This window comes from Vitis riparia, chromosome 5 (genome assembly GCF_004353265.1).
Source record: "Vitis riparia cultivar Riparia Gloire de Montpellier isolate 1030 chromosome 5, EGFV_Vit.rip_1.0, whole genome shotgun sequence".
NCBI lineage: Eukaryota > Viridiplantae > Streptophyta > Magnoliopsida > Vitales > Vitaceae > Vitis > Vitis riparia.
The window spans coordinates 17,115,045-17,139,238 of record NC_048435.1 but is presented as its reverse complement, the minus strand read 5'-3'; the positions used below and the strand labels follow the sequence as shown (position 1 = coordinate 17,139,238).

At 33.4% G+C, this 24,194-nt stretch overlaps 1 protein-coding gene across 1 annotated transcript; it reads right to left on the bottom strand.

The window, feature by feature from the left end:
* Nucleotides 1-18,891: 18,891 nt before the first annotated feature.
* Nucleotides 18,892-23,832, bottom strand: LOC117915220 (ankyrin repeat-containing protein NPR4-like). The gene is made up of 4 exons (XM_034830783.1): nt 23,578-23,832; nt 21,375-21,533; nt 20,573-20,824; nt 18,892-19,002 (listed from the first exon to the last, which is right to left on the bottom strand). Exons 1-4 carry the CDS (start codon nt 23,830-23,832, stop codon nt 18,892-18,894), a joined length of 777 nt encoding a protein of 258 aa, XP_034686674.1.
* Nucleotides 23,833-24,194: the final 362 nt, after the last annotated feature.

Genomic DNA, 24,194 nt, shown 5'->3' with positions numbered 1-24,194 from the left:
TAAGATATTAAATTTTTTTAATACCTTTATTTATTTTTAAATAGTTTTAAAAAATCATTAGTTTTTTAATGTAAGGTTTTAAAAGTTCTAGCACTTTATATAGAAAGTTGCTACCATTTTCTGTTTTCGAAAATAGAAAACATGAAGTATATAATCAAAAATTTAGTAAGTAATTTTTTTCTTTGTTCATAACATTTGTGTTTAAAATATTTAAAATTTATAAATAAAAAACATTGCATTATGCTATTAAATATATAAAATCATTTTATTTATATTGAATAATGTTATGTATTAATATTATTTTATTTTATGTTATACACATTTTGTAAATTCTTTTTGTTAGCTAAAATTTTAATTTTTTTATTTTAAAAATGAGTAACATAAATAAAATGGAAATAAGACTAAATTTCCATGATGCTTGTGGTGACATCCATGCCTTGTAAGTACAATGGTATCCATGCTTTTGATGACAGTTTTGGTTGTCATCTCCATTTTACAGTCTTTTGTAATCTGGTCCATATCTATGTACTTCTATCATTAAAAACCTATGGCTTGGAAAACCATCCTTCACTGCAAGGTTGTGTGGTGGAGGGGTTGCATATGTCATTTCCCTTGTCTCTTCTTTAATTTCTATTTTTTTAATAAAAATAAAAATAAAATAAAATCTATGTTTTCCCTTTGCATTATTTGAATTGTTATGGAAAATTCTCCAGTCTGTTTTGGCATCCCATGCACTAGGACAGTGTAAATGTCGATAAGGTTGAAATATGTTGGAAGATGCTTATTAGTTTTGTGGTGGAGAGGATGTGCTCTAGTCTTTTCTCTTGTCTCTTCTTTAAATTTCTTTTTCCTTTTTTATGTCTTTTCCTTTATATTAATTGAGTGGTTATTGGAAATGTTTTGGTCAGTCCATCGTTAGGCCAATATTGGTGCAATAACTATATAAACAAACTTTAAATAATAAAGAATGTAAAAGCAAAAAATTCATATTTGTTGTTTAATAAATTTTTATTTCTTTTTTTATAAGATTTTATATTTAAATAATTTTTTAATAATGCAATTAAAAAAATTATTGTATAAAAAGCACAATAATAGGAAAAAAAAATACAATTAATGACATGAACTTTTTACTCTTTTGAAAGAATATGAAAATTCTAACAAATAATAACTAAAAAGTTTTTATGTTAATTTACAATAATTTATATAAAAAAATTACAAAGGATAACTAATTAATAATTTATATAAAACACTTACATTTAAATGATAAATCAAACTACCATTTTAAAAATATTTTTATCAAAGATGATTTAGGGTTAGCAAAATAATATTTGAAATTAAGGAGTTTAAATTTTTTGAGAAATACCATTACAAAAAATTATCAATGTTAATGATTTCTCTTTTTGCATTACCTCCAAGATAGGCATATCCTCATTTCTTCTTGATTGGATCCCTACAAAACAAATTCAAGTAACTTTTGATACTTATACCTTTTTGGGTTCCTAAGGTTATCATTTCTAAAAAATGAATTGATGTTTTTATATCAACTAAGATATACTTTGGATTATGATTTTAGTAATATATTACATAAAAAGTTATTAAAAGTACTTATCATGGGCCAATTTAAGAATTTTTTCAAATAATTTTTAAATTTTTTAAAAGTAATTTTTAAAATTTCGTGAAAAAATAATGAGATCCCATCATGTTTTGAGAGACTTATATTTTAAATATTGTTTTTAAGTTTTAAAAAAAAATTGGATTTGGAAATTACCTTGCATGGCCAGTTCTTCGTGATGAGTGACATGAGAACTTGAGTTTTCAAGATGATGTTTAGTTACATGGATCCTGAATATGCGATCGCTCTTGAGCTCAATGAGAAAAGTGGTGTGTTACGGTGTGGAGCTATTGGAGTTTGTGACTACAAGATACAAGACAACAAGAATTTGGTAGAATGGTTCCAAACATTCATGGCATCAGAATCAAGACTACATGAACTAATGGACCCCAGTATTGGGGACTCCTTGTAGGGAATTAAACCGAATTCCCAACCTGTGAGAAACAAAAAAAAATAGAGAAAACACACGCCAAAGAAAAACAAGCACACGCACAAGACAATATTTACGTGATTCGGCAATTTGCCTACGTCCATGAAGTTGCAGGGATGTCACTATTATCAGGGAAGAATACAGAGTACAACCATAGCAGCTACAATATTTTCTCTCTATATATAACACGGGAACCACACTACACTAAAAAACCCTAATTACAAAAGGTGGTTTCACAATGGGCTAAATGGGCCTAACAAGCCTCAGTAAATCTCCCATTAAAAAGCCATGTAATATTATTCGGGTCAGGTCGTCAAACTGGATCAAACAAAACTAGGCTCCACAAAGCCTAACAAATCTCCCACTTGGAGACTAGTTCAATCACCAACATCAAACCGCTATCCTCCAAGAAACAATCCCGCATCCCTGCAACTCATCCTCCTGTCCTCAAGCTAGAAGACCAATTGAAGCTGCGCACAGCTTCAACTTCTCAATAGTGACACCCTTAGTCAACATGTCTGCCGAGTTCTTAGATCCACAAATCTTCTCAAGTATTACCAGTTTATCTTCAACAAGGTAATGGATAAAGTGATATTTTGTTTGTATATGCTTCGACTTTGAATGAAAAGCCGAATTTTTGGCTAGAAAAATTGCACTCTGACTATCACTATGTAGAATAGCCATTTCCTGCTTCTTACCCAATTCATCTAAGAAACCATATAGTCAAATCATCTCATTTTCAGCTTCAGTTGATGCAACATACTCAGCTTCTATAGTAGACAAAGTAACAATCTTCTATAGATTTAAAGCCCATGATATAGTTGTACCACCTAGAATAAAAACAAATCCAGTAGTACTCTTTCTACTATCAATATCACCAGCAAAATCAGCATCTACATAACCTTGCAGTTTCAAACTTGCACCTGTGAAGTTAAGACATGTAGCTAATGAACACTTTAGATATCTTAGAATCCACTTGACTGCCTCCCAATGCTGCTTTCCAGGCTTACTTATGAATCTGCTCACAACTCCCACTGTATGTGCAATGTCTGGCCTTGTACACACCATAGCATACATCAAGCTGCAAATAGCTAAGGCATAGGGCACCTTGCTCATATGATCCCTTTCTTCTTCTGTCTTCGGTGACTGTTCTTTGCTTAATTTGAAATAACTACCTAAGGGTGTGCTCACTGGTTTAGCTTCATTCATGTTGAACCTGCTGAGAACTTTCTTTATATACTCTGACTGTGAAAGCTTCAATGTACCATTAGTCTTGTCCCTAATGATTCTCATACCAAGGATTTGCTTTGCAGCTCCCAAATCCTTCATTGCAAACTGTTTGGACAATTGTTTCTTCAGATTATTAATCTTCTCAATGTTAGACCTTTCAATAAGCATATCATCCACATACAACAGTAATATGATGTAAGAATTGTCAAAAGACTTAACGTAACAACAGTGATCAGCTTCACATCTCTTGAACCCAATTCTATGCATAAAACTATCAAACTTCTTGTACCACTGTCTAGGAGCTTATTTAAGGTCATACAAGCTTTTTCTCAGTTTACAGACTAGATTCTTTTGTCCCTGAACAATGAACCCTTCTGGTTGAATCATGTAAAGGTCTCCCTCCAAGTCACCATGAAGGAATGCTGTCTTCACATCTAACTGCTCAAAATGTAAGTTTTCTGCAGCCACCATTCCCAGTACAAGTTTGATTGTTGACATCTTCACAACTGGAGAAAATATCTCTGTGTAGTCAATGCCCTCCTTTTGCTGGAACCCTTTAACAACTAATCTGGCCTTGTAATGTTTGCTACCATCATGCTCATTCTTTATTCTATATACCCACTTGTTGTGCAAAGCCTTCTTTCCTATTGGCAATTCAGTTAGTTCCCATGTTTGATTCCCTAACAAGGAATCCATCTCATCCTTCATGGCTAACTCCCACTTGCTTGAATTCTCATCTTGCAAGGCTTCATCATAACATTCTGGCTCACCACCATCAATCAGCAAGAGATAATTTAAAACAGATGAATAACGCTGCGGAGGTCTAATGTTCCTAGAAGATCTGCAAACTTTAGCTACAGGTGTACTCAGATCTACCTATGAATTTACATTCTCTTTATCTTTTTCACTCCCTTTTTGGACAGTATTTTCAGTCAATTCATCTAAATTGACAAATTCATATTTCTTTTGATCTATCTCTATAACATCTGACACTACAGTTGACCTATCCTTGTACATAACCTGTTCATTAAATATCACATTTCTACTTCTGATGATTTTCTTGTTTTGTTCATCCCAAAACCTATAGCCAAATTTCTCATCACCATAGCCAATGAAAAAACATATTTTTGACTTTACATCAAGTTTACTACGAGCATCAGAATCAATATGAACATAAGAAACACAACCAAAAACTTTTAAATGTGAAAACTTCATCTCTTTACCGCTCCAAACCTCCTTAGGAAGTCTGAACTCCATGGGAACTGATGGTCCTCGGTTTATCAGGTAAGCTGCAGTGCTAATAGCATCAGCCCAAAAAGTTTTTGGTAGTCCAGCATGCAACCTCATACTTCTAGCACGCTCATTGAGAGTTCTGTTCATGCACTCAACCATATCATTCTGTTGTGGTGTCCCAGGAATAGTCTTCTCCATCCTAATTCCCTATGCAGCACAATACTCACTAAACCCTCCATCTATGTACTCTCCTCCATTATCTGACCTCAAACATTTTACTTTCAAACCTGTTTCTGTCTCAACCATGACCTTCCACTTCTTAAAAGTTTCAAATACATCAGATTTATTTTTCAGAAAATAAACCCATACCTTTCTGCTTGAGTCATCAATAAAAGTGATGTAGTACCTTGAACCTCCAAGGGATGCAACCGGAGAAGGCCCCTACAAATCAGTGTGTACTAGTTCCAATTTTTCAGCCTTCGGTGTCCTGCCAGTTTTCAAGAAGCTCACCTTTTTTTGCTTTCCTAAGATGCAGCTTTCACACATGTCAAAATCAATGGACTTCAATTCTGGTAGTTTTCATTTTGACAACAGCATCTTCATCTCTTTCTTACTCATGTGACCAAGTCTATGGTGTCATAGGCTTGTATCAGTACTTGCATCAGCAACTGCAATTGTGTCTATTGGACATGAGGTCATATACAAAGTACCAGTCTTTTTTTCCACAAGCCAATACCCTAGCTCCCTTTGTAACCTTCCAAGTACCACCAACAAATAGTATTGCATGTCCTTCATCATCAAGTTGTCCAACAGAAATCAGATTCCTCCTCAGGTCAGGAATATGTCGAACCTTCTCCAGTAACCAAACAGACCCATTGGGCAACGATATCCGAACGTCTCCCAAACCCACAACATCCAAGGTTGAACCATCAGCCAAATACACCTTACCAAAATCACCTGCAATATAATTCTGTATGATTTCTTGGTGTGGAGTGGTATGAAAAGAAGCTCCTGAATCCAAAACTCAATCATCAAGTGGACTATCTACTGTAAGAAGTAATGCATCCTATACCTCTTCTGTTACAGCATTAGCATAATCATCTTCATTATTCTTCGTAGGGCTTTTGCATTGCCTTTTAAAGTGACCTGTTTTCCCACAGTTCCAGTATTGTACTTGTTGGCTTGATCTAGATTTGCTTCTATTCCAATTAGAATTTCTGGATTTTGATTTACCTCGGTTTGAATTTCTGTCATTACATCTATCTCTTGTCTCAAGGTTAAGGACAGAACCAGATCCTGAGGTTTCATCTGCATCTTTTCGGCGAATCTTCTCAGCCAGAATTAAATCTCGTATATCATTGTACTTGAGCTTTTCCTTTCCTGTAGAATTGCTTACTGCCATCCTCATTGCCTCCCAACTGTTTGGCAAAAAAGCCAAGACAATTAGAGCACGAATCTCATCATCAAAATCAATTTCCACAAACGACAATTGATTTGTGATTGTATTAAATTCATTCAGATGTTGTACTATTGATGCATTCTTTGTCATCTTCAAATTGAACAATTTCTTCATCAGATGCACCTTATTGTTTGCGGACGACTTTTCATACATACCGGATAAAGCCTTCACCAGATTTGTTGTGGTCTTCTCCTTTACAACATTGTGTGCAACAGACCTAGATAGAGTTAACCTAATAACTCCTAGAACCTATCTGTCAAGAAGCGCCCATTCCTCAGCCTTCATACTCTCAGGTTTTGTCCCCAAAAGAGGCAGATGCAATTTCCTCCCATAGAGATAATCTTCAATCTGCATCCTCTAATACGCAAAGTTTGTGTCATCAAACTTTTCTATTCCAGGCGCCTTTCCTACTTCCTCTGCTATTGCTCCCACTCAAACCTAACCATAGGCTCTGATATCAGTTGTAGGGAATTAAACCGAATTCCCAACCTGTGAGAAACAAAAAAAAAAAAAAAGAGAAAACACACGCCAAAGAAAAACAATCACATGCACAAGACAGTATTTACGTGGTGCGGCAATTTGCTTACGTCCACGGAGTTGTAGGAATATTATTATTATCAGGGAAGAATACAGAGTACAACCATAGCAGCTACAATATTTTCTCTCTATATATAACACGACAACCACACCACACTAAAAAACCCTAATTACAAAAGGTGGTTTCATAATGGGCTAAACGGGCCTAACAAGCCTCAGTAAATCTCCTATTAAAAAGCCATGTAATATTATTCGGGTCGGGTCGTCAAACTGGATCAAACAAAACTAGGCTCCACAAAGCCCAACACTCCTTTGATTTCGGTCAGTTTCAAATGGGTGTGAAATGGTGCACATAAAGAGAGTGGGAGGAGAAGTTCAAAAAGAAGTAACCACTGTAATCACTAACCATGCAGTCTCAATTGCACCCCATACCCACTCTTCCATGGCTGTGCATGGCCATCCCTCCTGTGCATTATTTTAAAGCCATGTGACTCATCCCTTAATTCCTCTTGCATGCTTTTAAAAATTGATTTTCAAAAATCCGGTTTTTAAATAGTTTTAATTTTTTTATCTTTTTATTCTTTTTTAGTGATCTTAAAGTTAATAAGAGCTCTTTTAAATAATGTGTTGCCATTTTCTCTCGAAAAGCATCTTTAATAGTTTTCCTTGATTTTTGCTAAATTTCTTAATTTTCTCGATTTTTAATAAACATGAATAAATTCTATAATTCTAAAAATAATGAAATTCATCCAAATTCCCAAGACCCCTTTCTATGATCATAAGGAAAATGAAACTTATAAAATTAATTCATACAAAAATAAATTGGGTAGTGGTGGGGCCCAACATTTATGACACTCTTAGTTCCAATTGCTATGCTTGATTAGTACATATTGATTTTTCCTTGCTACATGATATATCTTGTACCAGTCATTGCACGCTAATCCTGTTTTCCATTAAGCGATTTTCTCATTGCTCAGGTATGCTCGTACCTTTACTCATCTATTTGATTACTTTTCAATGCTCATCGGGACCATAGTTTATCATGTTTATTACTTAGTATCCATAGATTAACCAAGTATGCTAGAAGGCTAAACCTGAAGTGTCACCAACTCCATGATCCATCAAAATCCTCTATCAAATGACCATATCTCATTGCCAAACATCCATCAAGGTGGTTATGCCCTAACATGAAATGATGCCCTCTGATATGGTTATACCCCAGTATGCAATGAGGACAAGATGAAACAATCCAATAATCCCTATATCACTCATCCAATGCTCCAACGTAATGAATGAATCTAATCACCCTCTAAAAGATGGATATGCCTCGGTGTAAAGAATCCAATAAAGTGGCTAGGTTCCAACAAAAATTACTCTCCGTCGTAGCTATGTCTCAGAATGTGATAGTATATCTAAATCAACAACCGCTAAGTGGACCATCATGTCATAGTGTACATCAATTGATCAAAAATCAATCTCTGCCCCTAGTGCTAAAAATGGATGCATCTCAACATGATCCATACAACTCATGATCCACGTGCTCTATATATGAGAATGAATAAAATGGTTAATGCCTTAGTGTAAACTGCCTAAAATGGCCACGCACCAAGATAAAACAAACTCCATCACTGATGAGAGGGCTATGTCTCAAATACATCATCAAATCAAGATCAATCTCAACTCCTAATACTGAAAATGTGTAAATCTCAATGTAATAATAAAGTGGCTATGTCTACCATGCACACATATCCATTTCCAATATTTATGTCTATGTAGGCATGATTCCACATTCCAATTGTAGGCACAGTCTTGGTAGCAGTCTAAAGGAATCAGGTGTAACTGACAATAGTAATGGAATGCAAACACTAGAGCCATATATGTTGGCTAACAATCTTCAAGAATCTGACAGACTGACTGACACATGTTTTGACCATTGTTTTAAAATCGGACCGGCCGAACACCAATTCGATCCAATTCTTTCGTTTGAACCAATGAGCCTTTGAACCGATGTTGAGCCACTGAAATCAACAATCGGATCGATGAATCGGATGACTCGACCGGTTTTGGGTCATCTCCATTAAGAATGAACAAGTGTGGCTATTTTTCTAATTTCAATTAAACTTATTTTAGTCCATTTAGCAAAATATTCTACTATTGAATTGGCATAGTAAGCATTTGTACTTGAATTTTTAATTTTAATTATTTCATTCATCACCTTTGGACAAATTTAATGGAGGGTAACTTTAGCATATCCATTATCAACCTTCATTTGAAGTGACTTGGTCACTCATACAAAATCAAGTCGCAAGGCACAATCAAACAAATTAGCATGGAATAAGCAAAAGGAATTATATACACATATTATATTCTAAACTTGAAGAGTAGTTAAGATTTTCTAGGAGAAGATGGGGTCTAGTACAACAGACTTGCTTCACTCTTACCCGATACTTCTAAGCTAAATAAGTTTTGAAGTTGTTGATGGAAAAGGCTTTTATTGCATGTTTGAATTATTTTTTCTTTTTCTTTTTTTAATTATTGATTTTGTTGAAGAACCAATCCAGCTAGTTTGGAGTCAAATGTAACAACATCAATCTATTTGAAGAAGGCTCCAATTAACTTTATATAAATAAAAAATGACATATTATTGCTTAAAAGCGCATAATTGTATGGCACAAGATCCTCAAGTAAGCTTTTCCTCATCTATGTTCTTTATTATTATTATTATTATTATTAATATATTAATTATTATTATTGATTTTTGGATTTGAGTTTAAATTGAATCACCTTTTCATTGACTACATATCAAGTTAACATTTTTCAATGCACCAACATTTTAGTCAACATTTCTTCAAATGCTCATGTGTGGACCTTCGCCCACATGATAGCTACACACCTTTTTATTTGTTTATTTATTTAAAACCTATAAGGAACTAATTAATATTTCTAAAAAATAATAACTAAAATATTCTTATTTTCTTTTTCATTCAAATTGTTCTTTAGTTATTACTATTAAAATCAAAATAATTTCTTTAAATTCAAAAGGAAAAGGTGAAAACTTTTTTTTGCATTTTTTTTCTTTATATAACCATATGGGATTTGTATCTTATATTTTATTTTATTTCTTAATTGTTTTTTCATTTATTTTTTTAAAGGTTTTCTTAAACTCATATAATTTTTTTGGCATATTATTTTTCAAGTAGTTATTTATTTATTTATTTTTTTGAAAGTTTCTTAGAAATATAATTATCTTTTATTTGGCCAAAAAAAATTACGAAAAAGAAAGAAAATTACCTCTTACCATGTATCTCTTCACCTTTCATTCTATCCGGAAGAATAAGAGTTCCCCATATGATTTAATTTCTCAATATTATCATCAAATAAATAAATAATTAAAAGTCCCTAATTAGAAAAGGTAAATCAAAGTAAAAATTAAAAGAAAATAATTTTAAGAATATATTGATTAAACTAAAAAAAAATAAAGTGTGTAAAATAGAAAAATAAATAAATAAAAGATTTGATGCAAAAGATCAAATCAAAATAGACAAGAATTCTTTAAAAAGTAAAGTTACATGCAAGGTGTTAAAAATTAGAGTAATAATCAGTATTTTAAAAATCGGATCAAGTCGGTTGGGTTCACCTTCGGTTCGGTTCATTGGGTAACTGTTGGCAGAATGGGCCTCCATATGCAGCATACGGGCCACTCCACGCTTGTCATGGCCCCAAAGGCTACTTAATCTGCTAAAATTGAGTGTGTGTCGGAGAACTTAAACCTTGTACAAAAGGTAAAAATGATGTATTATACACCAATGTGCTAATTGTTTGACTGACTGCTCTCCAAACCTTTTGCCCCAATAAAATCTAATTTACCCACCATAGAGAGCCCAAGAAAAAACAAAATTAAATAAATAAATAAATAAAATGAAAAATGAAAAAAGATAGGGCACAAGCTAGATTATAAATTTACAATTGATCAAGATGTGGTTAGATGACTCTTCCTTCAATTCCTCTTGCACAAGCAGCACCAATTCACTACAGGCCACCTCTCCCCATCAACTAATCTCCTATCAAAATCTTGCCCATATTGCTTCTTCCAAAGTGGAGAAACCCCCATTTAAAGGAGCTGATGAACATAAATCACTTTCCTAGGAAACCTCCTTTTACTAATTCAAGGGACTAATAAAAAGATTACTCCATCCTTAAAACAACCCAAATCATCCTATTCTCCATGTTCCCCATTATTGCTACCTTCTAACTCCATTTAAGATAGCTATAATGTTTAGGAGGAAATGGGGAGTTCAAGGCATTGGAATCCTTGTTTTGTGAGGCATTTCCATGATTAGGAGATGGAGGAGGCACTTAATAAAGAATCATAACACCACACAAGTCAGAACATAAGAGCTTGTTTGGTAACATTTTGAAAACATTTCTTTAAAACTGGAATTTGAGAATAGTTTTAAAAACAGTTTTTAAATATTTTTTTAGAACAAATATTTATTTGAGAACATAAAATGTTCTCAACTTGTTTTTTATATTTTCAAATATTTACTAAAAATAAATTTTATTTATGCTATATTATTTTTTATCATTCTCCATATTTATATAATTAAGTTTTAAAACAAGTGAAAACAATCAAATATTCTTATAAAACATCTTGTTTTTAGAACAAATTCTCAAAAACTATTTTCCATCATAAAATTATCAAATATGTTTTCAAGTCTAAAAAATAGTCTTCTAGTTTTAAAAAACAAAAAATTACTTTAAAAAAACAGTTCCCAATTATGCTCTCTCTCATCTGCCACTACCAAGGAAGTCCTGCCTTGGATTACCTCCCAACCAATACCATTTACTTCCATAAACCAACCAAACCTGTCTCTACTAGCTCTGTAACACCATCCCCCACCTACTCACCAAACTTCCCTAAGACGACATCGCTTAAGCAAAGACCCAATGCTTACAACGTTCAACTCTGGTCTCCCATTCTATTCCCACTATTCAATGGGAGCTTGGATGCATGTGAAGTCGGTATTTTTGAAAGACACAGGTGATATGCATTCACATTTTTCAGATAAATAACTTTAGGTTATGTTTGGTTCATGGAAAATTTAAAGGAAAGCAAAAGGAAAGAAAAGGTGAAGGAAAATAAGAAATAAATTTAAATTTAATAAATTATTTTTATACGTTTCTTTAAATTCATTTTACTTATTTTTCTCTATTATAGCAAGATTAAATAATTTAAAAATATATAAATTTTAAATTAATTTTAATTATATTTGATATTCTTTTATATTTTTTTATAATGAAATCAAATATTAAAAAAACTATTTTCCTTAACAATTTTTTTCCCTAATATTTTTCGGAACCAAACGTAGTTAAATTCCAAGGGCTCTACCATGCCAAGCCTATGGTTGCTCAAGCTCATCATGTCATATAAACCAGCTTAGAACTAGAATATAAGCTTGAATTGCTCCCACATAAACAACAAAGAATTCAAGGAACTTCATGTAGCATGCATTCAAGTACTCATTGAGGAAATTAAGGGAAAGCATGTAATGTTCAGAACCTACCAACCCAAGCCTATGGTTCCTCAAGCTCATTAGCTACATAAACAAGCTCAGGACTAGAACCTCAGTTTGAATTACTAATAGATGAACAAACCTGAAAGAACACATACGGGTGTTGATTTCAAATTGTTCATGTATTTGGCAGTCGTCATTACATGATTTTGCTGCCTCATGGAATTGACAAAGTTAGATATGCTCATACCATAGATATTATTATTGTTTTTACTTGTTAAGGAATTGACAATGTTGAATGAATATATGTTATGGGTGTTATTATTTACTTTTAATTAATCTTCTTGCTATAGACCAAGAAATTTGACATATAGGTTGGAATCAGTAGCTACATAAATTTCAAATCAGTTATCAATTTCTAAGCCTAAAATAATTGATTATTGAATTGACTTAAAGGTCAAGGACAACAGAGAATGCCATTCAAAATGCTTCATGATCGTATCAAAGTAACTCAAAATGCAGTAGCTTATACACTTCCACTTTGGTGTTAAAAGACATGAGTAAGGGATCCCAGAAGAAATGTTTTCTCACCCATTTCCATTCAATATTTACTTGGGAAGTGACATGCACTTTGCATGCACTCAAGTTGCATCCCTTCGGTGCCTCTTAATATATGTTCTTTGCACAGGGAAAATATTGAATACATGTTCAAATATCAGGTTTTGTGATTAACAGAGGCAAAACAGATCTTTACAATCACTATCCTTCCCTAGAAATGCAAACTTAGCTACCATTGCAATCTCCTTAAAGCAAGGGCTTGACCATATTGTTATTGGCTTCCCCAACCTTGAGCAAAGTTTGATATAGTTTCTAGAATATATACCAACAACACCCAGGACAAGGTCATATGCAATGAAAACAGGAATTATGCTATGATTCAAAACAAAGAAGAGGATTAGAAATCAAACAAGATAAATTACCAAAGAAATTTAAAAAGAGAAGGAACCACAAATTTTTTAGTTCATAAATTTAAAACCATCCATGATAGGAGGTAAACTGGAAACATAAAACAAACCATCCATAATAGGAGGTAAATTAAATAAACTTGAAAATTTACATAATTTAAAGACCATCCATCATAGGAGGTAAATCGTAAAACATAGATACATAAGGAGAAATATCTTACAATGGGAAGAAAGCTTTGAAGAAAGCTTGGGGCATGAAGGGCTTACATGTTGAGAGAGAAAGAAGAGAGAAGGAGGAGCATAGGCTTGGGAAAGAGAATGAGAAATCTCAGATCTAAAATTTTGCCTCTTACAAATGAGGATCAAGCCTCCTTAAATAGCAAAAAAGAGGGGACAAAGCATTGTTTGCCTTTTTACTAACTGCAATGAATAGTAATCTCGTGCATGAATAGTGAATAGTGAATAGTAAATAGTAAAATTCACTTTTCCACCGAATTCCACCGAAAAACCCACTTTCGGCTGAGAAGACTACTGATAGGTTGCTTTATACTGTGTAGTCACATGCTTGCTGCTTTTGGTGTTGAAACTGCAAAACTGTAAAATATTCTTGAGGGTAGGAAGACATAAGGCTGATGATTACTTGGATCTTCTTATTGGAGGAAGGATTCCTTCACAGTCGTCACCATTGTTTGGAAGGTAGCTTGTTGAATCATCAAATTCTGCATAAGAATTTTCTTGGGAGAAGCTTGAGCTTCCTTCTTTAAGGATTTTCTAGAAGTCTTGAGGGGTCTTAGCTGCTGCGAGCATGGCTTGTAGCTGTTGCTTTTTGAGGAGAAACTGAGACATATCATCACTGGCTGAGACTTGTGTGGGGTTCTTGAGGAAATACTGCTTAATTGCATCAATAGATGCATCATTTTTCAAGGCGTCCCACCATTTAGTTTTAAAAGTCCTTCCCAGAGTTGGAAAGGTTGTTGATTCATCTGCAATGATAATATAGTCCCACTGGACTATCCAAGCAAGGCAAAATTTGCTGAAAAAGAATAGTAAATGGGGAAAAGCTGAAAGTTCTCTGGGGATAACAAAAGAACTGATGAATAGCTCAAAGCCATCCAGAATGGGCTTAGGAAGAATCTTAATAGTTGGACCATAATAAGTCCACCAACTGTGGAACCAAAATGGGAAAGAGGAAAGCTTATTCTTAGATGGAAAATAGAACATCCATGAATGATGGAAGTCCCTATTCTATATCAGAAAAGCATTGAACCATGTTCTCTGATAATCCCAATAATTAAAAAACCTTGGCTTTGATGGTTCAGAAAATTCCCTTGAAAGATTAGGATTTCCACCCCATTGCTTGATAGTAAGAATCTTATAGATATGCCAGGTGAAGAATGCCAAGCCCACATTGATGAATTTATCAACGTTATGCTTAATTTTAATAGAACCAGTTTCTGTAAGGACTGCTTCATAAAACTCTCTTGTTTTTAAAATATCACTAGAGGGATAATGAAAATTTTCTTGAAAAGCTTTTGCAGCAATCTCTTTGGGGTTTTCAAAGAAAAATTCTCTTTCAATAACCAAAAGAGGTTGATTTAAATCATTTTTCCAATATCTTGATTTTGTTGAAAGAGGTGTGGGGTTGGCAGCCAGCACAATTTGCTTGTTTGAAAAAGAGGAGCTTGATGCTAATTCCTTTTGAGAGGGATTAGCCTTAGTAACCTGCTTGAAGGTCTGAGACCCTAAAATGGCTGGGTATTGAGTGGCCTTGACTAGATTAGCTGGATCAGAATGATCATAGTACAAGGTCATCATCTTATTAGGCATAGGGTTAGAAGAATGAAGCCTTGCTTCTTCTTCTTCAACTTGTTGGCTCCATAGCATTTTATGGGGAGAAGGAGCTTGACTGGATTAGGTTTTCTGGTTAGGAGCTTGGGTACTCTTTTTAGGGGCCATGGTCTCGTGAACCCTGCAAATTCCACGAGTTGAGTGATTAGGAATGGAACTTTCTCCTTTGATAAACTTAATTTGAAAATTAGGGTTTAAAATAATACAATCAGTTAAATTATACTTAAAAGCTATATACTTAATTGTTTTCTCAGATGTGAAAACAACTTTTAAAAATCCTTGGTTCAAAATATCAGTTTGAAATTTTGAAATGCATAAAGGAATGCTTAAAATATCATTTATAATGAGATTATGAATGAATTGGATACCTAATATCTTAGGTGGATCATCTATTCCAACAAGATTAATTTCTTGATCACAATGAGCGATATTTTCAACAGGATTAGCAAATTCAAAATGAATTTCCTTATAAAAAAGCTTTGTTCTTATACCTTGGTTATCTACCCACAAGGGATAAATAGAGCTTAAGAAGGGTATTCCTAGGAGGGCCTTTTTCTTAAGATCCTTAACAAGGATAAAGGTTTGCTTAATACAGATGTCATGGTTACGGATATGAACATTTGTTAATTTATACTTAATGGCAAGCCTTTTGCCATTGGCTCCAAATAGAGACTGACTAGTCTCTTCACATAAAGGAATAGGTACAAGACCTTCTTGAAGGCAATTTTCAGCTGCTCTTGAATCAATCAAAGCAATAATATCAAGGACAAATTGATCTTTGACTACTATAGTAAGAGAGATTTCCCACCTCTGGAAGATAACCCTACTCACAGTATTCAAAAAAATATTTGTCTCATTATCATTAACATGAGAAGATTCTGGAATATCCATAAGGTTTCCTTGGTTGACGATTCTATTGATTTGTTCTGGGAGATCAAAGAGACCTAAACCTATGAATTGTCTTAACTCCTTAATCTCTTTTCTATACTGCTTGACTTCATCATGAAGTTCCTTAATGCTAATTTCCTTAGGAGACTGTTGGTCAAACCTGTTTAAGATATCATTAAGGTTATAAGGATTTACAGTCTTCTTAGCTTCTATCTTAACAACAGATTTCTTAAAAACTTCATAAAGATTTTGCTTAGTCTTTTCATCTTCAAATTTCCTTAAAGTATCTAGGATAAATTCCTGATCTTGGCTTATGACATTTATAGTTTTAGAACGACAATTACAATTACCCTTAATACATTCTACTTGGTCACTAGAACATTGGCTAGAAACTTCACCACTACTGTCTAGTTGATTAATGTCATCTTCATTATCTGAATCAGTCCTTGATTCAAAATCTGTGGAGTTTAACATTACCTTACAAATCATATTTTTTAGGTCATCTGAGATACTTAAGTTATTAATCTTTTGCTTAACTCTACAATTTTTTTTATAATGGCCAACCTTGCCACATTTAAAACAGATAATTGGTTTAACATCTAAAGGGGCTTCTACCTTTTTTTGAGTAGCTTTGTCGACCCTTCTTTGGACGTGTCTTGACTGCTTAGTATCATTCATCCTATAGTTGTCATAGGTACCTCTCTTACTGTGGTCAAACTTATCTTTGCTAGGCTTCCTGATTGGTTTTTGCTTAGAGGGAGGCATAGTTTCCTTTTGGCTGAAACCAAATTGGCTACAGAATGATCCAAATTCATTCTTGTAGATTTTTTGTTCATTCTTCATTTTTTGCTTAAGCTTGAAGTCATTGCACAACTTAATCTCTTTAGCTGTGACAATGCTTATAATCTCACCATAGGCTAGCTTATCATAAGGGATTTGACCATTATACTGTTCCCTTATCTTAATCCTAATTCTCTCAGAGAAAAGCTTGGGTAATCCTGAGATGAATTTTTCTTTCCAAAAAGACTGGTTACAATCTGATCTTAGCATGACTTTGGTTAGGAAGACTTCCTTATACCACCTAAAATCATGAAGCTTGGGACACTTAAGGTTGGTTAAGAGATCTGCAGTTTTATCCTTAATTTTTGCAGGATCTCCAATGAAGTGCTTGGATATTGAGTAGATTAGAGTAGCCACAGCATCCTCTATATCTTGGCCATCTTCGTCCTTAACAACTTCACTATTCTCATTAATCCTATAGGCTTTTAGGATACTATTTCTATCATCAAAAGTGAGATAATTATCCCACCAACCTTTAAGCTGGCCTGTAAACCCAGCAACAATGGTCTGAGCTACAACATGATCTGGCAGTCTATTGTTTAATTTATAGGTTTTACTTACCATGGTAATTTCTTGAAGCTTAGTGAGTATGTTATACTCGGTCATACCATATATGTTCCATTCATAGATAGTACCATTGGTGTATGAGGCTTGAGTATACTGATTTCTTTCCTCAAACTGCATGTCAGGAAAGGTAGGTCTAGGATAGTAATTCCTAGTCTTAAAGGCTTCCAAATTGTTAATATTTTTTGGAATAGTTTGATTATGGGGTTCCTCAAACATCTTAATTAATTCATTAGCTTCTTCTTCTGAACTAATATCACCTTTAACTATATTGATTCTCTTATGAGGCTGGACAGTCAAAGGGGCAACAAGATTATCCTTAATCTTCTAGTTAATCCTATCAACAAAAGCCTGGTTAATTTGGGGATTTTCCTGGAATTCCTTAGAAAATTCAAAAGACTTAATTTTATCAGTGCTCTTATTGTTATTAACACGCTTATAAGGATAATCTGGACATTCCTCTTGTTTGAAGAGTTCAAACCAAATCCAAAACTTAATATTTTTCTTTTCTTGTCCTAAGTAGGCATAGAATTCTTCCTGGTAAATGGATCTAATGACTTTAGGGACAGTGCTAAAGAACCAATCATTTATTTTCTTATTGACTTCAGAATAGAATTCCTTTCTTAAGAGATCCTTGTTGATCTCAAAGTCCTCATCACTTAGGCTTATTGTGTTAATCATCTGGGAATAGGTAGGAACATCACAGGGAACTCATCTTGTTGGGATTCCTGAGTAAACTCATTTTCCTCTGTGTAAAATGGTTTAGCCACGTTGGTGTGACTTCTAACACCTGTTAGCTTAATGTTCTTAGGAGTTCCTGAGCTGGAACCTTCTTCTTCCCTAGTGGTTCTAACTAGGATAAAAGAGCTTGAAGCTCTAGAGGGTTCATAAACTGAAACTCTAGGACTGCTGGAATGTCTGAAAGAGTTGGAGAAAATCAGATCTCCTCCTCCATCGGGATATTGAACTATCTGTTCAATCCTTTCAGATCTCTGTGCAATGGTTGGAACGTCATTAGCGAAATGCCAGTTTTCAGGAAACTCAACATCTTTCCACAAGATCTTCTTGGGGATGATGAAATTTGACTTATCAAGCACATCTGAGTGAAAGTAAGTGATCTCACCCTTAGGGCTGGTGCAAAGAGTCCCAGATCCAACGCTTGTGTTCATGCTCTTATAGGCAAACCTGGTTATGATAGAAACAGGATTGTTTCCTGGCTTGATCTTAAAGTCATGGGCCTTAATATGCAGGATAACAGAATCTAAGATGTCTGCATCTCTTATTCTAACTGTGAAGTTAGGATAACACTGGAAATAAACTGGGCCATCATTCAGTCCAGCTTAGACTGTGCCTATAATAGAATCTCGATATTCGAGATGCCTATTATCCCTTAAACACATGACAATAGAGGTGTTTAAACCTAATCTTGTCAAAGGCTTGGCTGCTACTTGAATCATTCCAAACTGTATGAAATTATAGCCATCTTTCTTATGCTTTTCAATGGACCTATTATCTAGAAGTCTTATGACTTGGTCGTCTTGTTCTAAGCTGACTGATATTTCAGAGGTCTTGATGGTATAATCTATGAAAAACTTAAAGGTTCCTTTCTTATAAATTTCTTGATTAGACACCTTGGGTAACTTCCAATCATCTAATAGGATAATTGATCTCTTCACTGTTTACAACAGTATCTTGAGAATCAGTGGATTTCCTAGACATGGTTCTGAAAATTGAACTCATTTTAGGGTTTTGATCTAGAGCCTAATAGCAGATTAACAAACCTTATGAGACGTCACCCCAATCCTCTTACAGCCTAACAAACGCCTATCCAAGGCTAACAACGGCTCAACCTGCAGGGCTCGCTCTCTTAGGTACACTGCTACCTATCATAGGATAGCTCAAAACACCCAAAACAAACCCAACTTCCCTTCCCGATGGCTCTGATACCAACATATATTGGCAATATATATATATTGGCAATTCTGTCCTAAAAGTCTGTAACTGAGTATCAGTCATTGCAAGCCCATTTAATCCACTTGGCTATAGGGTTCAACGTTGCAATATCAGTCATTAACTCAAGATATTAGCATCGAGCAACATACACAATACAAGAGTATTAAAGAAATAACAATTATGGTTCAAAGTTGCGATGGTGGTCATTGACTTAGAGTCTCTCGAGGCATATTAGTCCTGACATCTTGGCTCAATATCAGATGATACACAAAAATAAGATAAGTAAAAATTTTAAAGATTATAGAAATATTATAATAATTATTAAAAATAAATATGATTAAATAAACTTAAAAATTAATAACATAAAATACTATGAAAGACATTAATGAAAATTTTCATTGTTTGCATATTAAGTTGAAATATTTTCAATGCATCAACATTTTAGTCAACTTTATTCTACACGTGCATTTGTGAATTAACCTTTCACCCAAAGGATTGCTGTATAACTTTTTATTTGTCTATTACCAAGAAGAACTCAATACCTTAAAAGGATCAAAGTTTGTGAGCTAGGAATGGATTTGACTATTAATTTACCAAACAAGAAGTTGTTAGGCACCCCATTAAGTCCAAAAAAGGTCTTTTGATCTTTGCTAAGTTAATTGAAACAATTTTAATAATTAATTAATTAATTAATTGATAATAGAAAGTCAAATTTAAATAATAATAATAATAATAATAATAATAATAATAATAATAATATTATTAAAATAAATTTTGATTATATTATGTGAATGAATAATAATAATAATAAAAGTTTTAAGAACTGATATTATTAATATTAACTTATAAAAATAATTTGTAAAAACAATTTTGATTATATTAATCTCAATGTATCAATTGCATCCAAATTTACAATAATTATTAATCTTATTCATATATAATCACAGCTGTATCCATTGACTTTCAACTCAGACGAGTCAATACTTCAATACTCTACATACATCAAAGACAGTAGAGCATGGTTTTAACTTTCCATGCTTGAGACTCTTCTTTTTCAATATGAATAAGCCCAGAGCGGGTTCTCTCCCCTCTCAGAAAAGAGTTCATCCAAAGATCCGAGAGCCCTCATCTACACATGTGCATTATCTTTTCTTTTAACCAGACCACCAATCTCTGAATTCTCCAAATGACCAAGGACTTGAAAAACAGAAAACACGAAATAACCCTTCTGAGCCATGAGGTTATTCTTCTAACCATGCCCGAAATCGTACCTCTCCAATTTTGAAAATATTCCAATATAAAGGAGAGGAAAAAGCAAGAGCAGAGGATGCAAGTGAGGAATGAAAGGGCGGAGGAATGTGGTAAAACAGCGTACAAGCCAGTTGCGAAAGCGATGGCCATTGCTCCCATGCAAATCATGGTCAAAATAAAGGCCCAAACCAAGTGCTTTGCAAGGAACTCCTCCCCATTACGCATGGTCATAAAAAAGTGAAGAAATACAGCGCATAGTGAGGAGACCATGGCTATGGTATCCGTCACAACAAATGCTCCGAAAGCTGCTTTCTTTGATAAAATTGCCTTGCCATCATCACCATTGTAACCACCGGGCAAAGTGAAACCCGCAACATAAGTTACTGTTGTTATAAGCGCAGAAACTATCAAATGGTCTTTGCCTTGTTCTCGTAATGCAGAGGTGCGTTTCTCCTTGTCCTCCTTGCTTTTCTTGTTGTCCATTAATTTGTTAAATATATCCTAAAATTGAATAAGAGGAACATTGCAATTTAATTCAACTGATGAATCAATTTTTGTCACATTCAGTCACTCATTGCTGGGTAAAAAAGCCATTGAAAATCTGATACAAATGAAAAATGCATATCCAACTTAAATACAATAGCAAATCAAGCTTGAGGTTAATGGAGTTATTTGTTTGCTCTAAACCTTCCTAATAAAAATAGTTTGATGAGTACCAGTTTACTTAAATTTCAACACCAATATAAATTATTAAATAAATCCAATGAATTTATCTTTTAACTCATAGATGTTTTGCAATTATATATCTTAATTTTGACAAAAAGGATAAACAAGAGTCTTACTAACAATAATAAATTCTGGTGTCGAGATCTTATTCCTGGCATGAGTCAATTGGCTTCGGATGAAAGGATGGTAAGTTTGGTTTCAAGGAATCCAAACATACTTAAACGTAACAAATATATCTTTTCATTCAAATGAGCACATGCAGATTGAGAGTTTGAGATGAGCATTTTCCAAAATACATATAACTAAAGTTATGTGGGAGCCTCACCTTTTCCCCTCTACTGTTCTCCTCATGCCTCAAAATCATGTCGTAGGCTGTCAAGGATTTCTCCTCGTCCGCTCTGCTTTTTTTTTCTCTCTCCCTTTTCTTAGCTTCCAAAGATTTGGTTTCAGGCATAACCCACTCGAACTGCTCTCGAATCTGATCCTGAAATTGGATGAGAGGAAGATTAAAATTTAATTCAATTGATGAATCCATTTTTTTTCACATACAGTCACTCATTGCTGGGTAAACAACTGAATGTGATAAATCTATCAAACGTAACCAACCTTTAATTAAATACATCAAATCAAGATTATTTATTCCAAGAGATATGGGGTTAATCGAGTCATTTGTTTGTTCTAAAACTTCTTAATAAAAATAGTTTATATGATGAGTGCCAATTTATTTAAATTTTTAGTTTTACCATATTTTTTCATATGGGAGGTATAGGTAATAATTCCATGAGGATAAAATAAAAAAGACAAAATAAAATTTTATTGACTCTTTATCCTATTCACCTTCTACTACTACTTTAAAATGTGATCAAAATAATTAAAATGTGGAAAAGCAAAAATATTTTCTTGATGTTATATTTGGTTCTTGAGAAATCTTAAGGCTATTTTGGTCATGGAAAAAAATAAAATAAAATAAAATAAAATAAAATAAAAACGAAAACAAATGATAAGACTATGTTTATTTCCAAAAAATATAAGAAAAAATATGAAGAGAAGAAAAATAATAAAGAGATAAACAAAATTTTAGTGTTTTCCATGAACCAAATATAGTCTAAGGAGAATCCATAGAAATATAAAAAATAAAAAATGGAAATAATAAAATATTTTCCTTAGAAAAAGTGGAAAAAGTTTGGAGAGAGTACATTTCTCAGCAATTTACTATTAATTTTTTTTGAACTTTTTTATGAACAATGTAATGAGAGAAAATCTTATAAATTGCTCTTATCTTTTTATTTTCTTTTCTTTTCGTCAAATTAATCTTAAACTACATTTGATTTTGAAAAGCAATGGACAAAAATATTTTTTTAAAAATTATTTTCTTTTTTTTCTCATTTGGATACAAGCCAAAAATAATAAGAAAAAAATTACTAAATAAAATGTATTAATGATTTTTCTTCCCATTTTCCTTTTTTTTATGAAAAAAAAGTTTATGCTATGTACATCCCTCTTAAATTTAAATTTCTTTTGCTTAATTTCTCTCAATGAACAATGAAAAGAAAGAAACATTTTATAAGTTTTTTCCTCTACTTCATTCTTTTCCTTTTCTCTATGATCATTTCCTGAAACTTTGGAGAGGAGAAATAAACTAATGCTATGGTGATGGATCTTACTCCCAGCATGAGTCGATTGGCCATGGATGAAAGGATGGTAAGTTTAGGTTGAAGGAAACCAAACATAATAAAAATAACAAAACATAACACAACTCAAGGAAATGAGAAACATGGTAAATTAAACTAGCATTTGCCAGTAAACATATATTTGAAGTTATGTGGGAGCCTTACCTTTTTCCCGGAAATGTCCTCTTTTGCCCTCACAGTTATGTTGTAAGCTATCAAGTTTTCATTGTTGTATGCCCTCTTATCTACTTTGTGTGTGTATACAAACCAAAAATCTGAAATTTGATTAAGAGAGAGCAGGTGGATGGGTGTGTTTCCTTGAGCATTTTTCTCATTGATAAGTTCTCTCGTCCTTAACCAATCATTGCCAAAGTAATTACTAGGTTTAAAACCATCGTCTCCCTCTTTCATCATGGCAAAGTGAAAAACATTACTACCCTTGTCATCGACCTGCTCCCGACAACCAGGAGAGTGAGATAGGATCTTCTCTACTATTTTTGTATGATGGTGGAAAGATGCACCATGAAGGGCGGTCTTATTCCCATCTCTGCTCCTAAGGTAGGCTACACTCTTTTTTGAGTTATTTAGCAATAGCTCCACTGTTTTTAGATCACAACCTCTCTTTGTAGCATAGTGAAGTGGAGATCACCCATTCTTATCTACTTCTTTGGTGAGGTTTGGTTTCCTCCAGTATCTTATTTGTCATTTCTGATTAATAGATGAAGGAAAAAAGTTTAAGAAAATTAAGCAAATGAACAAAATAAATGAAGGCATGCATGTTCCCTTTTAATCTACATATATGAAAAATAACATAATCATTAGTATTGTGAGCATACTACCTTTGTCATTGCATATTACAGTAGCGTGCAAGGCCGTTCTACCCATTAAGCCATGGTAAGAGGGCGAAGTACTACTTTTTTTTATGATTAGTTCCACCAAGTCTGTAAATCCTCTCTCCGCAGCCATGTAAAGAGGAGTGGTACTTGAATCATTAGCACCATAGGTAAACTTAGGGTCTTTCTCAATCAATGACCTCACCACAGCATAATGCCCATATCGCACTGCCTCATGCAAGGCAATGTCCTTCCCCTTATTTGTCTTCCTGATCAACATCTCCTTATCTACTCCAACTCCAGTTTCAATATCTGCATGAAGTTCTCTTGCTTTGCATACGAGAGCTTCCACGACCTCTAAAGACAACACTTGGAATTTTGTAATAATAAATAATTTATACAATGAAGTTTTAATTTCTTTAATATCAGTTATATTAGAATCAATTTATAAATTAAATCCTAATTTCCTTAATATTGAGCTTATAATAATCAATTCTCTAACTTTATTAGCTAGTATCAATTTTAGAAGAACCAATTTTTTGAAATTAAATTCTAACTTGATGACATATCTTATACAACGATCTATATCAATGCATAAAAAACGATTGATTGCATCAATATAAATTATTTATAAAAAAAAAA

Coding starts and splice junctions, on each gene's coding strand:
- LOC117915220 (XM_034830783.1), bottom strand. CDS start 23,832: ATGTTGATCAGGAAGACAAATAAGGGGAAGGACATTGCCTTGCATGAG. Junction 21,534..23,577: donor GAACGGCCTTGCACGCTACT/GTAATATGCAAT, acceptor ATCCAATTTCAG/GATCAGATTCGAGAGCAGTT. Junction 20,825..21,374: donor AGAACAGTAGAGGGGAAAAG/GTGAGGCTCCCA, acceptor ATTCAATTTTAG/GATATATTTAACAAATTAAT.